Consider the following 25798-nt stretch of genomic DNA (forward strand, 5'->3'; position numbering starts at 1 on the left):
TACACCATTGATTCGTATGTCGGTTAAATTATAGTGATACTAAGTTGGGTCTATTTGGAAATGCTTATAAGAGGACTAAAAGAGCTTTCTGACAACTTAAAGTTTTATTGGCAAAAAATGTTAGAAGTGATTTTAGGAAGTGCATGCTATGTGCTTTTTCAAGAAGCACTTGGATTTCTTAAGAAAATTTCATCATCTTCATAATAAAAACACTTTTATGAGAAGCGCTTATGAACAGAAGTGCTTATTAGAGAAGCAATGCCAAACAACGTAGACAATTTTTCATCTCTATATATCTTATAAGGTTAAGATTTTCTTTATTAAAAAAAACTTCTTATTTTTGATCCATATGGCATCTCTACATCCACGTGTGATGAATTTAGCGTCATATAAGCAAAACAATTAGCTAATTGGAGTGTTATATTTTTAAAAAACAAAAGTTAATTTCACAAGTAGTATTTGTTTTTATCAATAGAAAGGAAGATTTGAACTATGATGCAAGTAGGCAAACTCACCAGTCTGACCAACTGGCCTAACCTATACATACAACAAGTAACTAATTAAGCGTTATATTATACCATAATCTAAGAAATCTCCTTCGGTTTCGTTTAATTTCTTCACTTAATTTAGCTCAAACTAAATCATAAACAATGGACCTTATGCCCTTAAATAGGATATATGTCAAGGGCCATGGAACCACAACGATAGATGAGGCCCAAGTCGCATAATTTCCAAATGAATCTTTTCTTGTGTTTTACTTTTTAGCCGAAATTTTTTCTTTATATGTTTTTGTAATAGAAAAGGAAAAGAGATGTAATTTTTTTAGTTTATGTTTTTCAGCCAAATTCACTTAAATCTTCATACAAAAAGAAGCTCATGTTATGTTATTCGTACAAAGAAAAAAACCATTATTTGAGTAAAGTACTTTCAGAAAAAAAGAAAAGAAAAAAAAAAAGCTGAGGTGTGGGAATTGGGTCATCGACGCAGCCAAACGGTGGATAGATGGACATACGCATAGCTGAGCATTTCAATTGAAAGGAAATCTAAATTAGAAGAAAGAGAGACTGAGAGAGAGAGAGAGGGAGAGGGGCCAGTCGAAAGCAGAGGAGGTAAGCAAAAATGGGGGGAGGAATGGAAGCAAACAAGAACAAGTTCATAGAGGAGTGGGGCTCAGCAAGAGAAAATCTCGAGCACAACTTCCGCTGGACTCGCCGCAACTTTGCCCTTGTTGGCATTTTCGGCATCGCCATCCCTATCTTGGTCTACAAGGGCATCGTCAGAGATTTCGTAACTTTCTCTCTCCCATTTGTTTTCGTTTTGGAAATTAATCTGTGGATCCGTTTGAAATTGCCCAATCGATCGTAATATGCTTCAAGATATTTCTCTTAATTCGATTTTTGGTTATCGAATTTGGTTTGGTTCCTCAACAGCTAGCCTCAGCTCTTTTTTTGTTTTAGTGGTTGTTTGACTTTTAGGAAATCAATTTTCTCAAATTATGATGTTTAAACATTTGGGTTTGGACCCAAACTATATTTTGGGAAATAAAAGGCATTTCTTGTTTGGGGTTGTAGAAAGTGTAGAATCATCATTTGTGAAGCGTTTGTGTAAAAAAATTTGGCACTTTTTGGGGGTTTTACCACTCTGTCATAACATTTGGCTTCAATTTTTCGTAGGGCTTTGTAGGAGGAGTTAAATGTATACTGAAAAGCCTTATTGCCTAGTGAAATCATAAGGAAACATGATTGAGTCCCATGCTCACTCAGTCAGATTTGAAAGCTGCAATGTTCTGAGTTTCTAGAGCATATCTTTGGGTTTTTAATTCTCCTGTACATTCTGTTGGAGGAATGCCTCTAATATTTTTCTTCCTCTGGAGTCTTTGTAACTAATTAGCATGGATAATCGAAAAGGTCTCTCTAGTCAGATTTGAAAGCTGCAATGTTCTGAGTTTCTAGAGCATTTCTTTGGGTTTTTAAATCTCTTGTACATTCTGTTGGAGGAATGCCTCTAATATTTTTCTTCCGCTGGAGTCTTTGTAAGTAATTAAGTAGATAGTCCAAGAGGTCTCTCTACGGGAGTAAATATTTTGGTAGGAACTGGGCTTTAAGGCCTTAATCAAATGTCATGTTAAAATCATATTTTTTTCTTTTAGTTAGAGGGGTGGGGAGGAAGTAACTAAACCCTAATGCCTCTTTATATTAAAAGGTATGGTTGCTACTACTAGCTAGTATCAGCTCTTGTGAAGCAGTTGCCCTTTTGCAACATTGGTTTCATGAAATACTTTTTTTTTGGTTCTAATTTGTCCATAGGTAACCAGTTGGAAAATTCCTGATATCAGTTTTGTTGCAAAGTCATGTCCTTTGTTCAACTTCTTTATCTCCCTTGGCCTAGTGGTATCTATTCTCATTGCACACATTGTTCCACTGTCTATTCATTGTTGGAGCCTTCTGATTTTCCATGTTTACAAATTCAATTGTACTTATGACAAAGATGAATAGATGGAAGGGTAAAGGTTCAAAGTAGTCTGTTGCATTCAAATACTAAAAATTAATAGTATAAGATAAGATTAATCTTAAATCCTAGGCACTAATCTGTGAAATAAAAGGCATTTCTTGTTTATACTTTCGTCTAGGTTTTTTGTTGGGGTTAATATGGCTTTGGGGGTTGTAGAAATAGTGTAGAATCATCATTTGTGCTAAATTTTTTTTGGCACTTTTGAGGGCTTTTATCAAATTCCATGCTGTCATAAAATTTGGCTTCAATTTTTGACAGGGGTTTGAAGTAGGAGTTAAATGTATACTGAAAAGCCTAATTGCCTAGTAAAATTAGAAGTCTGCAGTGTTGGAGTTTCTAGAGCATTCATTTGGGTTTTTAAATCTCTTGTGCATCTGTTGGTAGAATGCCTCTAATGTTTTTCTTCCACTGGAGTCTTTGTCAGTAATCAATATAGATAATCGAAAAGGGTTCTCTATGGGAGTACATATTCTCGTAGGAACAGGGGTTTAAGGCCTTAACCAAATGTCATGGTAAAATATTCTTCTTCTTCTTCTTTTTTTTTTTTTTTCCTTCCTTTTTTTTTCCTTTAAAAAGGGGTGGGGGGATGGGAGTAAATTCCTTTGAGCTGATCTCCGTTAGTTTCATGGTTTTTCTGTTTCTTGTCAGTTGCCATCTTATATTAAAAGGTCTGGTTGCTACTACTTATTAGTATCGGCTCTTGTGAAGCAGTTGTCCCTTTGAAACACTGGTGTGTTGAGATGCGTTTCTTTTTTTCTTTTTTGTACTGGTTTGTTAATTGGTAATGAGTTGCCAAATTACTGATATCTGTTCTGTTGCAAAGTCATGTCCTGTGTCCAACTTCTTTATCTTCCTCAGCCTAGTGATATCTATTCTCATTGCGTACGTTGTTCCACTGTCTATTCATTGTTGCAGCCTTCTGATTTTCCATGTTTACAAATTCAGTTGTACTTATGACAAAGATGAATAGACAGAAGTCTGATACATTCAAATACTAAAAATTAATAGTATAAGATAAGATTAAGCTTAAATCCCAGGCACTAATCTGTGTAACTATCCCTGGTATTTGCCTGGATTTTATTGTTGATTAGTCATTCATATGCATCTCTGTCTTTTTAGTTCTCCTTAAATTTTCTGATTACGGGCTATTTGTTTTACGCGTTTTCTTCTTTCTTTTTCCTTGTCATATAATTTGGATGCTGACGTTCGAGTGTGTGTACACACTCACCACTCAAACAATTTGGCCATTCCAGTCTTGCAATTAATTGATTGGGCTTCTAACACTTTGTTTTCTATGGTGACAGCACATGCAAGATGAGGATGCAGGCAGACCATACAGGAAGTTTCTATGACTTATCCAAGAATGTTTGACAATAACTGTGGGACTAGTGATAGAACATTCCCTATGGGACCACAAATTTCCCTTTCCTGGTAGAGGGGAAGTATTTCCTTTTCTTTGTTGATCTACGGAACGTAATACTAAAGGAATTTGCATTGTTGTTGAATTGTATTTGTCTGTTACGAATACTGCACGGTCAATGGTAAACTTATGTCTTTTTAAATACTTTATCCAGTTTGGTTTATCAGAATTCCGGGATCCTCATTTATGCATGACCTTTCTCAGTCTCCTTGTTCCCTTCTGCTCAAATAACAATCAAATTTGAACCCAGAAACCAACGGCTGCTGGCAATACAACTCTACGAAGCAAATTACTTATCATGTAATGGATACTCCTTTTTCCGACAAGAAAGTAATGGGTACTCTTAAACCGTCAGGATCGATACTGACCAGTCAAAGTAATCTTCCTCCGATTTCAACACTTCCAGTTCTGCTGTTGTCTAGAGGTTGTGTTTATACGGAGATGGCCTCCAGACTGCCCAAAATAAGAAATATCATAAGGGTTGACAAAAACTGAGGCATGTCCATGGATTGGGTTGAAGCACTCTTTCTCTACATTGAAGTATAAGGTGGTCTGCTCCTCACTGTACCAGTGAATTGCACGCCTGCAAAACACAAGCGCCTGGAAATTTGTTGTTTTGGTTGGATGACAAGGTATTGGAGATGGGTTCCAAGTGTTGGTCTGGGGACAAGACTTTGGTAGACAGAAGAACATGGAAGCAGCTCACCAAAGGTACCAAAGAAATAGAGCAAATGATTACTTTAATAAAAGAAAAGAAAACATTAAAAAAGGAACTTTCATAGCAGCACACAATAAATTTGACAACAAAGGTTAGCTATGCAGCATGTAAGTTTTTTCCTTTTTTGGTGACCCTCAAACTTTCAAATCACTCAATGTCACCCTCAAGCTTTTTGTGTATCTGTTGTTGGAAAATTGAGTGAGTGTCCGCCCAAGCTTTTTGTGTGCCTGCCGTTGGAAAAATTTAGCGAATTGTGGTTTTCTAAAGTTTTCTAAAAGAGTTTACGGGTGTATACCATCTATACGTATAGATTTTTTTTTTAAAGTGAGTGACTTTCGTAGAGTTGACAAATTCTTAAATACTTTCATAGAGTTAATAAAAGTCACTAGTAAATTAGTAAGACTTTTACTATTAACAATTATGGGTTAAATGCGGTTTTGCCCCCTTAATTAAACTATTATTGTCAATTTGCACCCACGATTATTTTTCAGTAAATTAAGGATACAAATTTGTTAAAAATAGCAATTAGGTGCCTATCGTCAGATTTCATTCATTTCTCCATTACTTTTCGCACACTACCCATTTAAGAAGGGCAAAAGCGCCACTTCACCCTTAACTCCTTATACTCCCAACATTTAGACCTAAAGCCCCAATTTTGTAACCCAGACCAGTGGTGGTGCTGAGATGAGGCTCGAGTCATCGACCTCAAGTGAACATGGAGGGGCTGTGTTGGGGAGATACTGTAAATGTCGAAAACATGTGTTAATAAGGACGTCTTGGACATATTTAAACCCTGAAAGAAAGTTATATGTTTATGGCACACAAACGGTGAGTTCTATGATTTTTTGGTTTTTTTGAATTTTTTGAATTCGATTCCATGAATGATACAGAGAGGTCGACCCAAGCAGATCATTCCTGGGTTGTTAAGGTGTATTAGAATTATGGAGGAGGAACTTCAGTTGCAGAGAGCTGAAGTAAAGAAGATTATGTTTTGGTTTGGCAGCTGCTTGATTGTGAAGATAATTCTGGGGCTTTCCGTGTTATCGAAACCAATTACAGGGACGAGAAATAGTTGAAATTGGAATTAATGTGATGAAAGAGTTTGAGGGCATGTATTTTGTGCTTTTTGGTTTTGGGTAATATGTGTTAGTGATGCTTTTGGGTTTTTGTATCTATTTTTGACGCCATTTCCTATTAAAAAAAAAAATTTGGCCTGCTCTGAATAAAGTGGTGCAATGTGAAACAATTTGATGTACTCATAGCAGTTGGGAATGAATATATCTGACCATATTGGTGCAATTGGAAAGACAAAGTATAAACATGTCTTAAAGAAACCAAACCTCCTGAGTGTGCATTTAACACTTTGAAGTATAAAAGTGCATACTAAATACCATTGGTGCTTAACCATAGCATTACAAAAGATATGCTAAATACCACAAGTGCAGAGCATTACAAAAGACTGGTTAAAAACCACAAGTGTAGAGCATTATAAAAGACTTGCCAAAACAAGCAAGTTTACAATTATAAAACACTTGCCAAACAAACAAATTCACAATTACAAAGCAGTTGGATTATCAAACAGTTTCACCATTACAAGGCCACTGCCACTTCCTCCAAGGCATTGTCTTTTTTGCAGGTGATTTGAACTTTGGGGATTGAGAGATAACCACTGACTGAGCAGGAGTTCCACTTGCAAACGTAAAAACTGTAGGTTGGGTTGCACTTGGTTGGCGGTTTGTCCCTCCCACTTGTACACTTGGAACTGAGCCTCTCCCATCCATTCCTACATTTGGAGCAGTGCCTCTCCCTCCCATTCCTGCATTTGGAGCAGTGCCTCTCCCTCCCATTCCAGCAGTTGAATTGCCTCAGCCTCTACATGCCTTATCCCCAACACTAACATCAAATAATACCAAGCATAAAACCATAAAGTAAAGCCAAAATCAATACCAAGCATAAAATCAAATAATACCAAGTAGCATCATATCGTTAGTTTTGCCATTCTCATTGGCATGGAGTGGGAAGTTTGGCTAGCAGCATTTTGGGTACTTACAGGTTTGGTAGGTGCATCTTGCCTATCTGCAGCTTGCCTTGGCCTTTGTGAATTGCTAGCTTGCCTTTTTATGACGTGTATTACGATATCATACCTCTTCAATTTTGTGGCACATTTTGGAATCTCATCTACCCCTATCACCCTAGATTTCTTGGGCCTTCCAGCTTGCTTGTGGTACACAGGAGGTTTGATGGGTGGATTGCTTGTTTTCACCATAAGTCTTGACTAGGCATTGGGGATATGAAATTCCCATATGCTCTGTCATATGCATCTATAAAATAAGCAGGATTCACATATTGCATGGTACTCTATTGCCTTGATATTATAGCCAGTGGATGGCAACAAGGAAGACCAAAGAGATCTCATTTCCTGCACGAGCAAGTATGCCTATTCAAATCCACAACATATTGCCCCCCCAACTTATGCATAACTTCATACTTTCGTCTTCCAGCATGTTGAGCGATGCATGACCCACTCTCATTCAAGGGTTTTTCCATTATCATTACAATCCCTAGTCTAACCTTCTGAGTCCACTGCATTTCTCTTTGCCTTGCCATTCTCAACACTAAATAACTTCTTAATCTCTCTAGCATTGTCAATATTGGTTTGTCTCTAGCTTCTGAAATAGCATAATTGAAACACTCACATAAATTATTGAGCAACATATCACATTTTGGACTAGTTTTGAAATGTGATATGCTCCAATGGTTAGCAGGCCTATCGTCCAGCCATTTGTAAGCTTTTCTAGATAAATCTCTTATCTTTTCCATCTCTGCTTCCCACCATGGAACTATAGTGGCTCTAGTTGCAGCCCACAATATTTGTCTCAAAGCCAAATTACAGTGACCAGGTGTCCTGAAGTTTGCATGGCGATGCCTAACACAATGTCTGTGCTTAGCAGATGACACTAAGTCCTCTGTTGCTTTTCGTAGGACTTTCTGCTTATCAGTAATGATCACCCAACCATTTCTCTATGTGATACCTACATCTCTGAAGAAAATGTTTAAGAATCAAGTCCAACACTCTCTATTCTCAATCTCTACCGCACCAAATGCTATTGGGAACATGCTAGTGTTGGCATCGATCCCAGCAACAGTAAGCAGTTGACCTGGATGAGCTCCCTTGATGAAGCAACCATCAAACCCCACTATTGTCCTTCAGCCTTGTAAGAATCCCCTCATATAAGCATCAAATCATACATACATCCTCTAGCTTTGTATATTGTTCTTCAATTAATTCTTGAATCTTCTATTGAGCAATTTGTTTTGCTTTATAGATCTGATCCTTAATAACATCAATGAAATAATGCTTCCTTACCAATACCATGAAATCTCCCACTGAGGTATTAGGATTTTTCCTAAGCTCCTCATCAAATATTGCAGCTAACCAACTAGAAGTGGCAAATATCCTTGTTTCCTCTCTTCCACATGTCTACTCTCCTAAAATAGTCTTCACCCTAACAGTTAAACTCTTCCCAACATGAGATGCATATAGTACCCAAGGCAATGACGCTTCTCTGCCTTTCCATTGCATTTAACTCTGAGCCCACCAGGCTCATTCTTCACAAACTTCAGTAACCTGACACAACTATTAGCATAGTATTGAATAGCTTCTATGCACTCTATCATGGTTGGGAATTCAAGCCCCAAACTAGATTGGGAAACCTCAAGTCATGATCTCTGTAATACTGCTTAAATCTAGGAGCTCTTTTTCTAGTCTTCCCTCTCACTGTAGTTTTCCTCATCCTCAGATTCATGAACACTGCTGAACTCATCAGTGTCATACTCATTAGTATCTGCCTTACTTGGTTCTTTCTCATGGTATTTTTCATCTTCATTTACAACAAATCCACCATAAACCCTCTCATTGTCTTCATCACTTCGCTCAAATTTAGTTTCTCTATACACATAATCTTTTACACTAGGTTTTTCCTCATCATCATCTCCATCTTCATCTTCTACTTGCACATCAACACCTTTAAACTCAACTTCATCTTCATCTTCTAGTTGCACATCATCTGCAAAACCTTTACAAAACTGATCATCTACAAAACCTTCACCAAACTAGTCATCATTGACAAACTCATCATCACCCCATAGCCATCTGTCTCCAAATCCACATCCACATCTACAAAACCCTCACCACTGACATCAACATGTTCAAGTTGTTTACCTTTGTTGCCTTGTGTTGTATCACTTGAAACAGAAGCTCTCTAATATCTGCCCTTGTTGTGAGATGTTAGTAATGTATATCACATCTAGTTGTCTTGAGGACTACTGGTGCTTCACAAACTCAAGATAATCTTTGTAAGTGATAATTGGAACCAAACCCACTTTTTTTTTTCTTATGGAAAAACCTACTTGTCTGTTCTGTGTACCCTACCTTCACTGCCAACTCATACAAATCCAACATGGACACATAATCTTTGCAATGGTTGTCACTCCAGTGCACAATGCTACCCAAATAGAACCCATCCACAACATACCTTCCATGGTGAATTTCCAGGGTAAAATTGTTAGGATCAGTTGCATAGTTAAAAATGCAGAACAATTAATGTCTATCTACCACATTTATCTACCATTAAACACCTATACCAACTCACTAAAATACAAAAACAGCTACAAAAATAAAACTCATATGCAAAAAGGTGAGACCACACATGAATAAAAATGTATTATACAAGTCCTATTAAAGGAATCTTAGAACAAGACATAAAAGGAACAACTCACATGTGTGGGGGTCTTTTTATTCTGGCAGCCTGACGAATGGGCTTGGGCTGCCGAAAAGAGAAACATGTGAAATTACCCTCTGTGCCTGAGTTCAAAAATCAAGCCCTAAGAATGCTTCGAAAAGGTAGTGAAGCCTTAGGAAGCATCATGGTTACCTTCATCAACAAAAACAACAATTGCTTACAGATAATTTCTTAGCTTGGCATGAGAGTCTTGTGTTATGTGAGCAAAGCAATCATGAGTTTAGCATAAACACAGAGAGAGAGCTGTGAGTTTTTATGAAAGACAGGGGTTCTAAGGAAATGAGGAGAGGATTCTAAGATGGTTTGTTGAAGAGAGAGAGAGATGGGAGAAATAATGGGTGTGTTGAGTAGTTTCTAGCAGCTTGACGAAAACTCTGTCAATTAACAGAACAGTCTGCCAGGAGAGGAAAATAAGGGGAGAAGGATGAACAGAGCATGAAATTGCTGGGTTTTGGAAGTAAGAGAGGAAGCTTGCTCTCTGGATATGGATCGAGTGAATTTCCAGTTGCTTGATGAAGCTTGGTCGCACTCTGGATGATGATTTTGCTGGGTAGAAGAAGCTCCCTTTTATGGGCACTTAGAACCTTAATTCTATCAATCCTCCATTCCCACTTTTCCTTTGCCTCTTCCATTCACTCCCTTTCGGTGAAATTTCTTTAACCAAAGCGGATGGGTCACAGGCTCTTTAGGGTTCCAAGGTTTTTGTGAGGCTGGACCTTCCCATGGGGATGAGGCGCCACCTGCTTTTCTTCTTGGTTTCCCCATTAGAGCTTGCAGAGGAAAGGAGAATGGATAGAGCTTTTGCCTAATGGGTATTCCTCCTACACATACGAATTTCCTTTGGTTTTGCTGATGGCTTGCATTGGGTTTGTCTTTGGCCATGTGCTCGAGTTTCCCAGCAGCCTGAGCGTACGAACCTCTCCTAGTTTTCTACCGTGGTTTCAATTCAAACCATGTGCTAGAGATTTTTTGGATATTTTCTAAGCCACTTGGGCTATTTGGGTCTTCCTAAGGTGGTGGGTTAGTATATTAAGGGAATGGGCTAGCCTCCTAAGTGATGGACCATTTTTATTGAAGTGATGAGCTAATTTTTCCTAAAGTATTAGGCTATCTCTTCTAGAGTATTGGGCTTTTTCTCTCTTTTATGCTTACCCATATATTTGGGCTCAAGAAATAGGTTTGAGTTTTGGGGCTCCCAAGCAGCCTAAAACTTCCATTTCTCGGCTCATTAATGGGCCTCATGAAAGCTCGTTACCATCCATACCACAACCCACTCAAGCAAGCTCCAGACATTTGTGTGGCTTGGTTTCACTTAAGCTTGTAGCGTGGCTAGGTGTGAAATAATGATTTCTTGCTTGATATGGCATATCGATTAGCGTGCTTGAATTTTATCATCTTTGAAAAGAGATATAATGCTTGACGGAATAATTAGCATGGGTTTGTAGAGCCAGTGCCTTTTATAGGCTCATTTTAATTCTTAGCGTGATAAATTGCATATTTATTTGGCATGGCACGTGGTCGTGACTCGTGAAAGCGTGAATGACGAACTTTCGTGTGCTCCAAATCAGGTCTTTTCTTAATAAGGCATTGTGTTGGCCGAGAATTCATTTGGGCCTAATTCTGGATTTTTTGGGCCTCAACAACATGGAACGAATCTCAATTCAAAAAGGAACAACTCATATAGAACGAATCTCAGTCCAAACCAAAACCAACATAAAAGGGACCACTAACACAAAAAACTCTCTTTACATCGATTTGACCTCTTAATAATGTATAATATTAGTCAAAACTCATGAGGTGGGGAGAAGTTAGGAAAAATTGACATTTACAGTACTTCAGACGCTCTCCACCATCTCTTAGGACAACATACATCTCCTTGAACAATCACTCTCAAAGTATATTAGAATCTCTCAATATTACCCCCCAAATTTCGACCGAATCTTTACTTTGCCCAATTAGATTTAGCAATCGCATCTCAAGTTCTAAAACCTAAAGTTGCAATTAACCACTCTTCAAACCCTAAAACACGATTTTGCCCAAATGACGTGTTTTTTAAAAATCTCAGTAGTTTTGTGTAATTTAGTTGAAGGGGAGGGCAAACTGATGATTTTGCCTTTCAATAATGAAAAAGTAACTGAGAAATGGATGAAATCATTCAAAATCTAATAGTAGGCACCTAATTGGCTATTTGTAACAAATTCCTATCCTTAATTTACTGAAAAAATAATCGAGGGTGCAAATTGACGATTATGGTTTAGTTCATGGGGCAAAACCACTATTTTTCCTAACAATTAGCCTTAAAAGTATGGAAACGTCATTCATTTAATAAGCGTTTTAAAAGTTATTATCTTTTTGGATAACACCAAACTTTTAAGGACTTTTTAATAGTCACAATTAAATACCACTAGACTTTTATGAACTTCTTAAAAATCTAGATTGAATACCTCCAGACTTTTAAACTATATAAAAGTTATTAAAAGTTTGAATTGGATACATAATGTTTCAAGGAACACTAACGATGCTACATTTCATACTTTACTTGCTCCTTAAACTAGTGTGTGGATGGAAATGCAAACAAACCTTATGGATCGATGAAGCCCAATCTATGGACTATAGTCGCTATGTTAGATTGCGTCTTGCACAACATAATACTAATCCCAATACTCCTAGAAACTAAGGGCTCGTTTGGGAGTGATTCTAGGGAGAAGCACCTTCCATGTGCTTCTCCATAAAAGTAATTATTGGCCTCTTGAGAATCACTCCCAAACAAGCCCTAACATAATTGGGAGTGTTTCTGGGAGGGTTAAAAACACTTTTTGACAACAAAAAAAGGCTTCTCATAGCGTTTGGCAGAAAATTATAGAGGTGCTGTTGGGTCATAGAATCACTTTCGGGAGAAGCAATTGCTATGTGCTTCTTTAGGAAGCACTCCAAGTGTTTTTTTTCAAGAAGCACTTGGATTTCTTATGAAAATTTCAATGTCTTTATGAAAAAACGGTTTTGCTAGAAGCGCTTATGTGTAGAGTGCTTCCTAGAGAAGCAGTTCTAAAGTAGCTGTACTTTGCAATGCATGATGACAATCCATAGGGTAAAATAGTAATTGCCTATAAGATTAACCTAGTTCATATATACAATTCAAAGCGTGTCACGTTTTGGGTGAAGCTGCAATGCCAAAGTCTATTCACTTCTTTACCCTTTCTTAATAGGTCCGCCGGTGCCCCAAAAGGACAATTCGTGTGACAAGCCACTACTCGACATAGTCAACAACATGGTGGAAAAGATGACCACTGTGCCCTAGTTTTCTTTCTGATAATTCCAAAATGAAGTGACACCAATAGAATTTGGGGAATGAAATCCCTTTAATGGAACAGTGTGCTTTGTGACTTGAAAACAAACGATGCCGTTTCATTTTAAACTCTTCAATCCCTATGAATTCAGGCCCAAATTGGACTTGCTGAGCTTAATTATCTTCCCAAAGGAACCGAGAAGAACCTATCAAATTCCTACCTTTATTTTAAGCCACGTGCATCCTCAACTCTTTAGACCATTTCTCTAGTTTTCTCTGGCAATCTGAATATGGCTAGATTAGCTTGAATATTGTATGTGGGGATGCTTGATAGAGCTAATACTTTTAATTAATTATTAATAATGTTCTTTAATTAAATTAATTTATGATCGAAAGCCTTACGCCACACATTACAAGACCAAAAATGCCTCTCTACCACATTTTGCTTTTTAAAACCTTGATTGATGCCTATTAGGTGCTCGACTAAATGCCTTAAAAAGGCTTTGCTATTTTGTTTGATGCGCTCGCTTATTATTATTTTCTTTTTCAAAATATCTTGTTCAAAAAGATATTTTTTTTATGGGTTAATCGTTTTATTAGTTCATGAACTTTGATCCGATTTGCATTTGAGTACCTTAATTTCTAAAATGGTTCCCGTGATCCTTTAACTTTAGTTTCGTTTGAACAAATAGTCTTGCCGTCAACTTTGTTAACTTTTTCTGTTAAATACAAGGGCAAAATGGTATTTTTATATTAAAACAAAAAAAAAAGAATAAAAAATTATATCTTTAAAATAACAATAAAAGAAAATCAAATAAAAAACCAATCAAAAAAAAAAAATCAAGTTTGGGAGGAGTAGAAATCGGGGTAGAGGGGGAGAGAGAGAGAGAGAGGTTTAATTTTAATTTTTTATTCATATTTTATCAATTTTGATACAAAAATACAATTTTACCCTTGCATTTAACAGAAAAGTTAACAAAATTGACGTTATGACCATTTGTCATAACGAAAGTAAAGTTAAATGACCACGGGAACTATTTTGGAAATTGAGGTATTCAAATACAAATCGGGTTTAAATTCAAAGACTAATAAAATGATTAACTCTTTTTTTCAATAATTATGAATGAAATTATTATTGTTTAAATTTAAGGGTATTTGGTCATGATTTTTTTTTATTTGTGCTTGTAGCCTTTTAAATATTTACCATCTCCTACAAAATTCCTAGATCCGCTATTGTTTTGGGGAGTTGGTGAGTCACAATTCACAAGTGTCAACCCAACAAAAGGGGCTTGACGAAGCTTGACCTTGTCTGCAGACGCGAAAAATGGGATCGGAGACGAGAACCAGAGCAAGAAGAAGAAGCTGCCAAGCCACAGATTTCGGTGCAACTGCAGTGGCCAGCTCAGTGGACCTCTTGGTAGAGATCCTGATGCGCCTTCCAGCAAAACCTCTCCTCAGATTCAAATGCGTATCCAAACAATGGTACTCTATAATCTCTGATCCTCAGTTTATTATCAATTATGCCCAAAGAAACTTAAAACCTCTTTTGGGTTTGTTGTTGAGTGGCCGTAAAGAACAATTAGGTCCATACCCAGAATTTTCTTTCATTTCCATTGGAGGCTATGGCAAAACTGGGAGAGTCCCAAAATTTCTTACCATCCCCAAATTGGAAATTCAAGACTTCTGTAATGGATTGATGTGCTATTCTAAGCCTCACATGGATGCCCCTCAGTTCACTTCTTATTATGTTTGTAATTCTGCATCTGGGCAATCCAAAAGAATCAGAGTTCTTGAAAGTCCATCCAGCAAGAGATTGATGGCTGTGAATTTGGCTTTTGATCCTTCAAAGTCACCTTTTTACAATGTGATTTTTGTCAGTGAAACATCTGGGTCAGAATTGAACCATCTGATCAAAATTGATATTTACTCCTCTAAGACTCAGACTTGGAGACCAAGCACAAAGGGGCTGTTCATTGTGCCTCATGATGTGGACTTTGGCAATGGGGTTTACTGGAATGGCGCGATTTATTGGTACCATCGAAAGAAGAACTCTTTAGCATATTTTGATTTTGAGGCTGACTGCCTGGAAAGGTTGCAAATGCCATTACTTTCTCAGGGATCGTACCCCATGAGTTTCGACTATTTTGGAGAGTCGGGCGGGCATTTGCATCTTGTTGGGACCTGCAGACCAGGCACTACTCTGTTCACTGTGTTTGAGATGGAGAAAGATAGGTCTGGCTGGTTTGTGAAGTGTAATGGTGATTTGGGTGATTTAACAACTACTTTCCCAAAGATGGTTACCCCCAGACTATCTAGGCGTTATTTGTTTTCTCCAGTGAGCCTGTTTAGAGGAGAAAAAGAAGAAGAGCTGAGTATTGTGCTAACAATACCTGGGAGTGTGGTCCAATATAACGCCAAGGATAAGACATCAAAGAAGCTCTGTGATCTGCCAAAAGGTTTCATTTTCAATGACTTTATGGGGCAAGGCTTTAGGTTTAAATCGCATCAGTACATGGAGACCCTTGCTTCCATATGAAAAGTAGCGTTTTTCTGGTATCTCCTCCCCTCTTCTACCTTACCTTTGCAAGGATGATTTTGCCAGCGTTTCTATTTTATACATACGACTGTGTTGTAAGTTGTACAATCAAAACTTTGGTAATGAACTTTAAAAGGAGTACCTTGCTTTCTAAATTGAGATTGACTAGGCTTGTTGCTTCTAATTTAGACCCTTCTATGATTGAGGAAATTCAAAATTACAGTTGTTTTATGTGTTGCTACAGATATAAAACAGAGCTCGAATTTTATGGATGTGACCATGTTGAAAGTTGTATTATAAAACGTTTGTCGAAGAACATTTGATGGAGGAGTATAACTTAATTGCTTTCTAAGAAAAATGACGAGGTTTGTTGTATCTAAGTTGGAGGCTTAGTGCCTTCTCTGTTGGAGAAATTCACACATTTAGTTCTTTCATGTCCTGCTTCTGCTATAAATTCTTTCCATAGCAGAAATACAGGAAGGAATTGGGTTAACAATAAGTTCTTTCAATTCTGGCGATTTGATCCATGCACTTTTGATACTCATCGCAATTCAAGTATACGTCCAAATTTCTCTCCAATTCTGTGACAGTGTAAGCACATTTCCCCCATGTGGAGGGGTTTTTTTGTCTACTCGTGCCGTCTACCTTAGGGCTTAGCTGGATGTCTTCCTATTTCACGAGGGCTCCGCAAAGTTTTGATTCAAGGGTTTCACTCAATTTCTAGAGGGTGCAGATTGAGGGAAGTCAAGATTGAGACAATTTTGATTCAGAGGTTGAAGAAGTGGCTCATCTTGTCATGTCAGACATATATACCCCTCGTTAGGAGCACGTGTTTATTCCATCATTAAATTTGATGTGTCTTTGAATTGCGATAGGTATCAAACTACATAGATCAAATCACCAGAACTGAAACCATAGGAATTAAAGTGGAAATCCGTCAATTTACAAAGGATCAAAAGTGACTTTTAGCCTTTTTCAGATGTTATTAGCAACAATTATATAATGACACTGATCGACAGTAACATTTGGTGAATAAGTTGAATTCTCGCTAAAAATAGTTGTCAGTTGGCCGATAACTTAAAACCGGGCCATTTTATATTTTCAATACCAGAGCTTTTTTTTGTCTTTAAGGTCTCCAGTTTATTCTTATCTGTAACATGCGTCACGCCTTATGCTAATCATGATTAATATTTATATCCGCTTTTACCATAAACGATTAAATGTGTATATGTTTTACTATATATGATTAACTGTAATTCATAATTGTCATAAAGGATTAACCATGGTTAACATGAGAAGAAATGCTATAAGTAGTGGGAATAAATCACTAGTACTCCTCAACAATATTGACTGTGTTGAGTTGGTGATTTTTTTCATGTAAATGGTGTGATTTGGAGTGTTGATGAGTCTCAATAGTGTCAAGACAAGTAGAGGACTGACAAATCGGAACTTGGGCTTGTACGCAAAAATGGCACAGGATAGGAGAAGTTTAGAAAAGAGAAGAAGATGCGAAGCCAGTGCAGCTGCATTGGTCGACTGTTTGGACATGCTGATAGAGATTCTAATGCAGCTTCCGGCAAAGCAGATTTTCAGAACAAAGGCAGTGTCAAAAGAATGGTACTCCATAATCTCTGATCCTATTTTTGTTGTAAATTATGCCAAAAGAAACTCAAAATCTCTATCGGGGTTCGTCTTGAATGGTCGTAGAGCCCCATCCCCAGAATTTTTCTTCGTTTCTCTAAGAGGCAATACTAGCAGACCAGCTAGAGACCCACAATTCATTCACATCCCCCAGATCAAAATTCAAAATATATGCAAGGGGTTGTTGTGTTATTCTCAGCCTCACATGGATGACTCTGGGTTCACTTCTTATTATGTTTGTAATCCTACTTCTGGGCAAACCAAAAGAATTAGTGTTCTTGACCATTCTGACAACAGGAGAGTAATGTCCGTTGATTTGGCTTTTGATCCTTTGAAATCAGCTTTCTACAATCTGATTTTTGTTACTGAATTATCTCGGTCAGAATCCCAGCAACTGATCAAGATTGGCACCTATTCCTCCAAGACTCAGTCTTGGACCTATGGGCTGCATAATTTGGCTTACGAGGTAGGCTTTGGACATGGGGTTCATTGCAATGGTGCTATTTATTGGCGCCATGTGAGAAACAACTCTGTGTCTTACTTTGATTTTGAGGCAAATTGCATTCAAAACTTGAGAATTCCCCAAATGACATCAGAACCCTACCGGACGAACATTGGTTACCTTGGGGAGTCGGGCGGGCGCTTGCATCTTGTCAGGACCTGCAGACCGAGCAGCATCCGCTTCACCGTCTTTGAAATGAAGGACGATAGGTCGGGGTGGTTGGTGAAGTGTCAAAGCGATTTCGGGGATTTGGTGGCTTGTTTTCCGAGGATGGGAAGGTTTGCCCATGGGCCTTATCAGTTTAATCTGATGAACCTGTTTGAAGGTGAACGAGAAGAGGACTTGAACATTGTGCTCAAAATACCAGGTGCTGTGGTCCAGTATAATGCCAAGGACAAGACCTCAAGGAAGCTCCGGGGTCTGCCGCGAGGTTGCGTTTACAGTGAGTTTTCATTTTTTCACTCGTCTAAATCCTACCAATGCATTGAGACTCTTGCTTACATATGAGAAGACCTGTGCTTTTATAAGGATGCTTTTTTTTTTTTAGAAATTTAGTTATATACCCAATCTTAGACATGGTTTTATAAAGAAACCCTACACCGTTTAAAAACTATAAACACACAAAAAAAAAATCCAAAAATTGACAGCTATCAATTTTTTTTAATTTAATAGTTGTTTTTTAGTTTATTTGTGTGTGTTAAATACCTATATTGTCCTTGTACTATGGATTTAAGAGAGGAAAATCAGATCTGCCCAGATCTGCCATAAAACCAAATATTTCCATGTCTGCCAAAAAACCAAATCTGCCAAAAAAACCAAATCTGCCAAAAAATCAAATCATATTTATTTTCTCCTTTCTCGCTGGTGTTTTCTCTGGTGTTGGAGCAAGAGGAGCTTCCATTGAAGCTCAGTCTCAGGTCCAACTATATTATTCATCTTTAATCTACAATTTTCAATATTTCACCTTCAATTTCTTGTTCTAAAATCGTGCTTCTATTGATTTTTTCTTTTTTCGGATTGTTCAAGACCTTGAAAAAACCTCGATCAGATGCTTTTAGCTCTACTCCTCATCTTCGAGCTCTACTCCTCTTTCGCCACATCATTGTCGTTGTTATCGTCGTCGCCGTCGTCGTCGTCGTTTGGTTTGTACTTGAGATTTTTGATCTTTTGCTTCAATTATGTGTTTCTTTTCGGATTTTAGTTGATTTTCGAAATGTATTTGAAGCTTTGATGATCGATTCAACTTTTGTTACTATTTCAGTTATGAATCTCATTTTTGTTTAACAATGTACTTCTGTGATAGGGTATTAACAATGTACTTCTATGACAGAGTATTAACAATATACTTCTATGACATAATAGTATTAACAATCTGGGCTCAGCTTGTTTTGAGTTGGTCTGGTTTGTTCTTTCTTCATCTTTTCTTTGGTGGACATGTATTAGAAATAGCAACATGATAAACATTAATCAACATGACAGTAAACTAGCAGTGTTATTACCCTAGACTAGAACATTACAGGGGTAAACATGCATTAGAAATAGGATGTCATAGGAAATAGCAGTGCTATTACCCTAGACTAGAACATTATAGGGGTAGATATGCATTAGAAATAGAATATCATAGGAAACGAGCAGTGTTATTACCCTAGACTGGAACATTACAAGAGTAAACATGCATTAGAGATAGGATGTCATATGAAACTAGTATTGTTATTACCCTAAACTAGAACATTACAACCATTAATCAACATGACAATAAACTAGCAATATTATTACCCTAGATTGGAACATCAGCCATTAATCAACATGACAATAAACTAGCAATGTTATTACCTTAGACTGAAACATTACATGGGTAGACATGCATTAGAAATAGGATATCATAGGAAACTAGCAGTGTTATTACCCTACACTGGAACAGTACAGGGGTAAACATGCATTAGAAATAGGATGTTATAGGAAATTAGCAGTGTTATTACTCTACACTGGAACATTACAACCATTAATCAACATGACATAGCAGTGTTATTACCCTAAACTGGAACATTACAACAATTAATCAACATGACAATAAAGGTGTAGAACATTACAATGATTAATTAACATGACACGTTAATGAAACTACGGTTTTCAAGACCTTTTGTTTGTAATGAATTGTTTGGGGTTTTTTATAAAATTGGGTTGGGCTTGTTTTGGGTGCTATTTAAGTTTTTTGTGTTGGTCTTCTTTTTTAAATTGATCAATGGCAGCCATGTAATTTATAAGAACTTAAACACTAATTTTTTATGTAGTAAATGAGTTTTGGGTGTGTTTCTAAAGTGCAATCCATGTGGGTTTTTTTTTATAATTTCAGCCCCTATTTTGGGTATATTAATGAAGCTCCCTTTTTTTTTTGGTAATGTTTTTTATTTTACACAGTGACCACATGTTGTGAGTTGTTCAATCGAACAGTTTTGCAGAGAAATTTAGATGGAGGTGTAGAACTGAGATTTGACTAGGTTGCAATTGCTTCTGATTTAGAGCCTTGTATGATTGGCAAAATTTACAAATTACAGTTGTTTATTTCTTTCTTGCTTTTATCTCTTGGTCTGAGAGTGATAAAAAATAAGTAAATTTAGGTTTTACCCATAAAAAAACTTTCACTTTTGGAAAAAGCCAAAGCTTTTTCAAAAAAGACAGAAAAACCTCTCAACTTTCAAACCAAAGACATGCAAATGTAAAAGATTCCTTAGGAAATCAAAAAATAAATAAGGGCAATTTTGTCCATTTCGGATTCTTTTAAAATTTTTCTCTCTCCTTTGGGCTTTTCCAAAGTCTCCCTAAAAAATAACTTCTTTCAACGTGTTGCTGCTGCTACAAATTGTTTCTAAAGCACAAGCTGAGGAGAGAGAAATAATTTATAGTGGTTTCATATGATTTAATGTTGCTTGGTTTTATACATATTTTAAACTTTTAATTAATGATAACTATTTTTTCTAAGAGATGGACCAATTATATTGAATTAAAAAATAATTATAGTATTTATGACTCCTTAAACTAGAGAGTATGACTGGAGTTCAAATTTTATAGAGAGCTCCTAAAATAGCTTTTGTGTATTTTTAACTAAATTTTAACTAAAAAATAGAGAGCATGATTGCAGATGTCAGTTTACATAGTGGAACGGTAACATCAAAAACATCAAAAAGTTGGACTCGACACAATTCTTTTTGAGTGCTGCTAAACGAATCCTAAAATTAACTGAGTACACCATATTACCAAACTATTTATTGAATTACTAATTTACTCTAATATAAAATTACCAAAAAGGATATATTGAATTGTGAAACACCGTTGTCGTCTCCTCCACCGAACATAGCAACGCGTCATTCATAAAATTGTCTCCTCCACCGTCACACTAACACCGTCGTCATACCATCCGCTTTTCCACTGTTGCATCAACGTTGTCGTTGTACTATTATACTGGCTTCGTGGTCGTTTGGTATTGGTAAATTTCATTTTGACTTGGTTATCAAATGCGTTATACTGTCCTGATTTGTTCTTCATGGGCCAAAATGTTTTGTAATCTTCCTCTGGAAATTGGTTTTAATTTGTGTTTCAAAGGGAGCAATTTCTGAGTTGTTCAACATTGATGATTTGAAGAGATCCATGACCATGTGGGTATGCTGCAGACTTGCTGCAAACATGTGAAATGCCTTCATAGCTTTACGGGTTTAGATCCAAATAATATATTGAGGTCCCTGAAAATTCCTTCATATAACTTATGAAACCAAATAATAAGTTCAATGTTCGTGTTTGTAGCAAAGGACCCACTACTGTAGTGGTTTGGAGTATTTACTCCCTCAGGCAAAGTTCTGGGTTCGAGTCCTAGCATCCGTGTTGTGTGTGTGAGTTTAATATGCTATCGCCCCTTTCAATAGGAAATGTCCTAAAAAAAAAAGTTTGTGTTTGTAGTTCAATTCAATACATTTATAAATTTGAAAAGAGGGCATGAATTCATGTAAAAGAGAAACCTGGTTTAGGATTGGTATTAGAGTGTTGTGTGAAAGAGTGTATTAGGGTGTACTAAGGGTATTTTTGGTAGTTAATAGAGTGTATTTAGTTAACTTTATATTTTAATTAAAATATTAGAATGTACTCAATTAATTTTAGGTTCGTTTAGCAACACTCTTCTTTTTTCATGAATTTTGCGTCACTTGAATGGATTTTTTCTTCATGTACATGTACGAACAAGAGAAAAGACAGTTGCATAAGTATCAAGTTTAGGAGTAAAAATAAAATGATGATGATAACAGTTGGTGAATTTGTAGCTGTCGGTAGTAGTTGCCGATTGGTTGGAAACTTAAATCCGGACTTCATTTTTTTTGTTTATTTTTCTCAATGATTTTCTTTTTCATATGTGAAGGATAAAAATCGTGTATGTGGACTGATTTGAGGAAATTTCAGGGGGTATAATGTTCGAAGTGAGGCGGAGATGGTATTAATTCCAAATTCAAACCCACCTCATTATATATATATATATATATATATGTATACAGTCCCCTTCTATTGAGGGATCCCTCAAATAAAATTATTTGAGGGACGCTCTTTAGGGTACCCTACAATTTTTTTCCCAATGATCCAAACCATCTATTTTTTAGGTCTTCATTTATAGATCATCCTAACAAAAAATTAGACAAATCGGAAACCGTTTCGACATCCAATTGTGTCTTACAAAATCAATGAGCACGGTACTTCAAGAAAATGCTAAAATTTCAATAACTTAATTGAGTGGTCAAATGATATCAGATTCAAGTGATTTTTTGTAGGGATGATCTTTGAATGAGTATCTACAAAATAGAAAGTTTGGATTAGTGAAATACAATCCAGAGTGGGGCCTACAAGGGGTGTCCCTCAAATAAGCTTATTTGAGGGATCCCTCAATGGAAGCTCTCTGTATATGTACAGTCCCCTTTTATTGAGGGATCCCTCAAATAAAATTATTTGAGGGACGCCCTTTAGGGTACCCTACAAATAATGAATGTATTGTTAGAGTGGCTTCCAATTATGTCCCACGACTTCCACCAAATTTTATATTCTACATTTATATTATATATTGAATTAAACAATACACAAAAATGTAAGTTACAAACAAATATTTTGTTTTGTTCGTTACCCTAGTATAATAGTTTATTTCCTTCGTTTTTCTTACTCGTTTAAATTACATATATATATATATTTTAATTGGCGGAGTGGACAACCATTTCCCAGTGAAGGCATGGATGGAGAATCCCTAATTTGAATATAATGGGTATAGCCTAGTTATCATTTTCCTATATAATACTCATATTATACACATGTACGTATTTTTCAAAAATACTTTTGTTTTCTGTACACATCTAAAAAACTAGTTAAAATACCCTTAAAAAAAAATCAAACGCACAATATACGTATTATATAGGTACACATATATTCTTCATGTTTAAAATACATATTTTCACAAAATTTTCAATAATATAGACAAAATTCACGTATTATAAACAGTTTTTTCCCCCACATATTATTGAATGAAAATAGTATGTACTACATATTTTAAATAAATAATATTAAAATATTAACTTTTCATTTTACTATTAAATTTTTTGCCAATTTGTACTTTTCTTGTTCCGTATTTTATTAAGGGGTATAGAGGAAGTAGGGCTGATTTTTGAACGGATCAGAGCAGAATAATGGGATTCCAATTCCAATCCAAAAAGTTTTGGAAGTTTAACATCCATTCCAATTCGGAAAACTCATAATTTTCAGAAATTAGGAAAATTTCGAAAAATAGTTGAAAATTTTAAACATGGCCAATGACTAATCTTTCTCCATGTTGAAAAATCATACGTAAAGCGTGAAAACTATTATGTGCTTTTACTTAAATGTTGTTATCCTTTATTTAATAACTTGTATATGTCTATTTGGTCATCAAGTCATATTTTGTTCAACATGAATTTGTCATTATGTGCAATTTAACCTTGAAACCTCAATGTATCTCGGAACTCGGAATTTTCGGAATCTTGAAATACAATGGGGAAAACTATGAGTTTTGGAAGATTCGAATGAGAATGATTTTCAAATCTCATGGAATATGGGATTTAGTTGAAAAAGGGTTTCAAATTCCAGATTCAAAGGGGAAGAAGGTGGATGATGCAGGGTCATCGGATTCTGAGAAGGAAGCTCTGTTAATGAAGGATGCTAAGGCACTTGGGATTATCCAAGGGCTGTCTCAGACGAACCTCAAAGAGTGCTTGGGATATTTTACATCAGGAATTTCATAGTGATAAGCAGGTCAGATCCATCAAATTGCAGGGTCTGCATCGTGATTTTGAGTACACAAGGATGAGGGATGATGAGACCTTGTCTGGGTATCTCACTCGCCTACTTGAGCTTGTGAATCAGATGAAGGGATATGGGGAAGATCTATCCAAAGGAAGGTTAGTTCAAAAACTACTTATAAGCCTGACTAAGGAGTTTGATCCTGTCTGTTATGTGATTGAACAAATGAAGGATATTGAGACTATTGAGGTACAAGAAGTGCTTGCTGCATTGAGGGGGTTTGCTCAGCGGCTTGATAGACATGCTGAGAGCACCACTAAGAAAGCCTTCAGCAGCATGAGCATAAACCGAAAAAGATCTCAGTCAAATTCTAGTTTTGGTTATAGCAAATCAAAGAAGAACTGGAAATCGACGGGTAAGAAATGGGATTCAAAATCTCAAAATAATGCCAACCAAGGAGGAAAGCATGAACAAGGGGAAAAATCAGATCAAACTAAAGGAAAATGCAAACATTGTGACAAGCTACATTGTGGTGAGTGTTGGTTTAAAGGAAAACCAAAGTGTCATGGCTGCAATCGATTTGGGCATTTTGTCAAGGATTGTGATCAAGCAAACAAGGCAGGGAAGCTTGCTAACATTGCAAATCAGGTAACAGAACCTGCAACTATGTTTTATGCATGTCATACTGCAACTATTGGAAAGAATGTGAATATGTGGTATGTTGATAGTGCGTGTAGCAATCACATGACTTCCCATGAGTTCTTGCTTGTAAATGTTGATAAAAGTGTGAAGTGTAAAGTCAAAATGGGGACTGGTGATCTAGTGCAGTCAATATGTCATATCCCGGGATCGGCTCCGCCGTAGTACGATATTGTCCGCTTTGGGCCCCCCTCTGGCGCTCACGGTTTTGTTTATGGGAGCTCACGAGCAACTTCCCAGTGGGTCACCCATCCTGGGATTGCTCTGGCCCCCAACTCGCTTAACTTCGGAGTTCCTACGACTCCGAAGCCAGTGAGCTCCCAAAAGGCCTCGTGCTAGATGGATGCGGGTGTGCACATATAAGGCACATCACCCCCTTTCCGTTGGTTGATGTGGGATCTTACACAATAGGCAAAGGCACTTTGGCTATAGAAATGAAGGATATGACTAGGTATATCAAAGAAGTTATGATTGTGCCTGGTTTGGATGAAAATCTGTTAAGTGTAGGACAAATGATAGAGCATGGACATTGGCTTGTCTTTGGTGATAATCTGGTTGATATTTATGGGGATAGGCAGATGCAGGATTTGATTGCATGTGTACCAATGAAGGGAAATAGATGTTTTCCTTTAAGCCTAGAATATGTCAAACCTTATATGGCTAATAAAGTAACAGTTGAGGAGTCATCTTGGCTGTGGCATAAGAGGTATGGACATCTAAACTATACTAGTTTGATGCTTCTGCAAGACAAAGAAATGGTGCAAGGTCTGCCTAGATTACAAGTCACAAAGCATGTGTGCTCTGGTTGTGCTACAGGAAAAGGTCACAGAGAACCTTTTGACAAGGAGAAAGTTTGGAGAGCATCACAGCCCTTAGAACTGATACACTTTGACATTTGTGGTCCAATGCAGATTACTACTCTTGCAGGCAATAGATTCTTTCTCACCTTTATAGATGATCACACTAGAATGTGTTGGGTATTCTTCTTGAAGCACAAGTCACACGTTTTCAATTTTTTTAAAAGATTCAAGTCCATGGTTGAACTTCAAAGTGGCTACAAAATCAAGAAACTCAGAAGTGACAGGGGTGGAGAGTATACTTCCCTGGAATTTTTAAAGTTTTGTGAAGAGATGGGTTAGAAAAGCAATTGACTGTAGCTTACTCTCCACAACAGAATGGTGTTGCAGAGAGAAAGAATCGTACAGTGGTAGAAATGGCAAGAACAATGATGCATGAGAAGAAGATTCCATTGAAGTTTTGGGCAGAAGCTGTGAATACAGCAGTTTATCTGCATAATCGAAGTCCAACAAGTGCTTTGGACAACACAACACCATTTGAGAAGTTTAGTGGAAGGAAAGTCATGCGGAGGTAGCTCGATAATCTTTGGCT

At 36.9% G+C, this 25798-nt stretch overlaps 4 protein-coding genes across 4 annotated transcripts; all 4 read left to right on the forward strand.

Moving 5' to 3' along the window:
* On the forward strand, window positions 898-4100 carry LOC18791917. Its single transcript, XM_007225764.2, has 2 exons — window positions 898-1287; window positions 3816-4100. Exons 1-2 carry the CDS (start codon window positions 1120-1122, stop codon window positions 3861-3863), a joined length of 216 nt encoding a protein of 71 aa, XP_007225826.1. The 5' UTR covers window positions 898-1119; the 3' UTR covers window positions 3864-4100.
* LOC18792836 (F-box protein At5g07610) lies at window positions 13972-15589 on the forward strand. Its single transcript, XM_020555358.1, has one exon. The coding sequence runs from the start codon at window positions 14062-14064 to the stop codon at window positions 15271-15273; it is 1212 nt and encodes a 403-aa protein (XP_020410947.1). The 5' UTR covers window positions 13972-14061; the 3' UTR covers window positions 15274-15589.
* On the forward strand, window positions 16742-17923 carry LOC18793062 (F-box protein At5g07610). The gene has a single exon (XM_020555553.1). It carries the CDS (start codon window positions 16742-16744, stop codon window positions 17921-17923), a length of 1182 nt encoding a protein of 393 aa, XP_020411142.1.
* On the forward strand, window positions 23500-24574 carry LOC109946781. The gene is made up of 2 exons (XM_020555564.1): window positions 23500-23634; window positions 23744-24574. Exons 1-2 carry the CDS (start codon window positions 23500-23502, stop codon window positions 24572-24574), a joined length of 966 nt encoding a protein of 321 aa, XP_020411153.1.

The sequence above is a fragment of the Prunus persica genome, chromosome G1 (genome assembly GCF_000346465.2).
Source record: "Prunus persica cultivar Lovell chromosome G1, Prunus_persica_NCBIv2, whole genome shotgun sequence".
NCBI classification, from domain to species: domain Eukaryota; kingdom Viridiplantae; phylum Streptophyta; class Magnoliopsida; order Rosales; family Rosaceae; genus Prunus; species Prunus persica.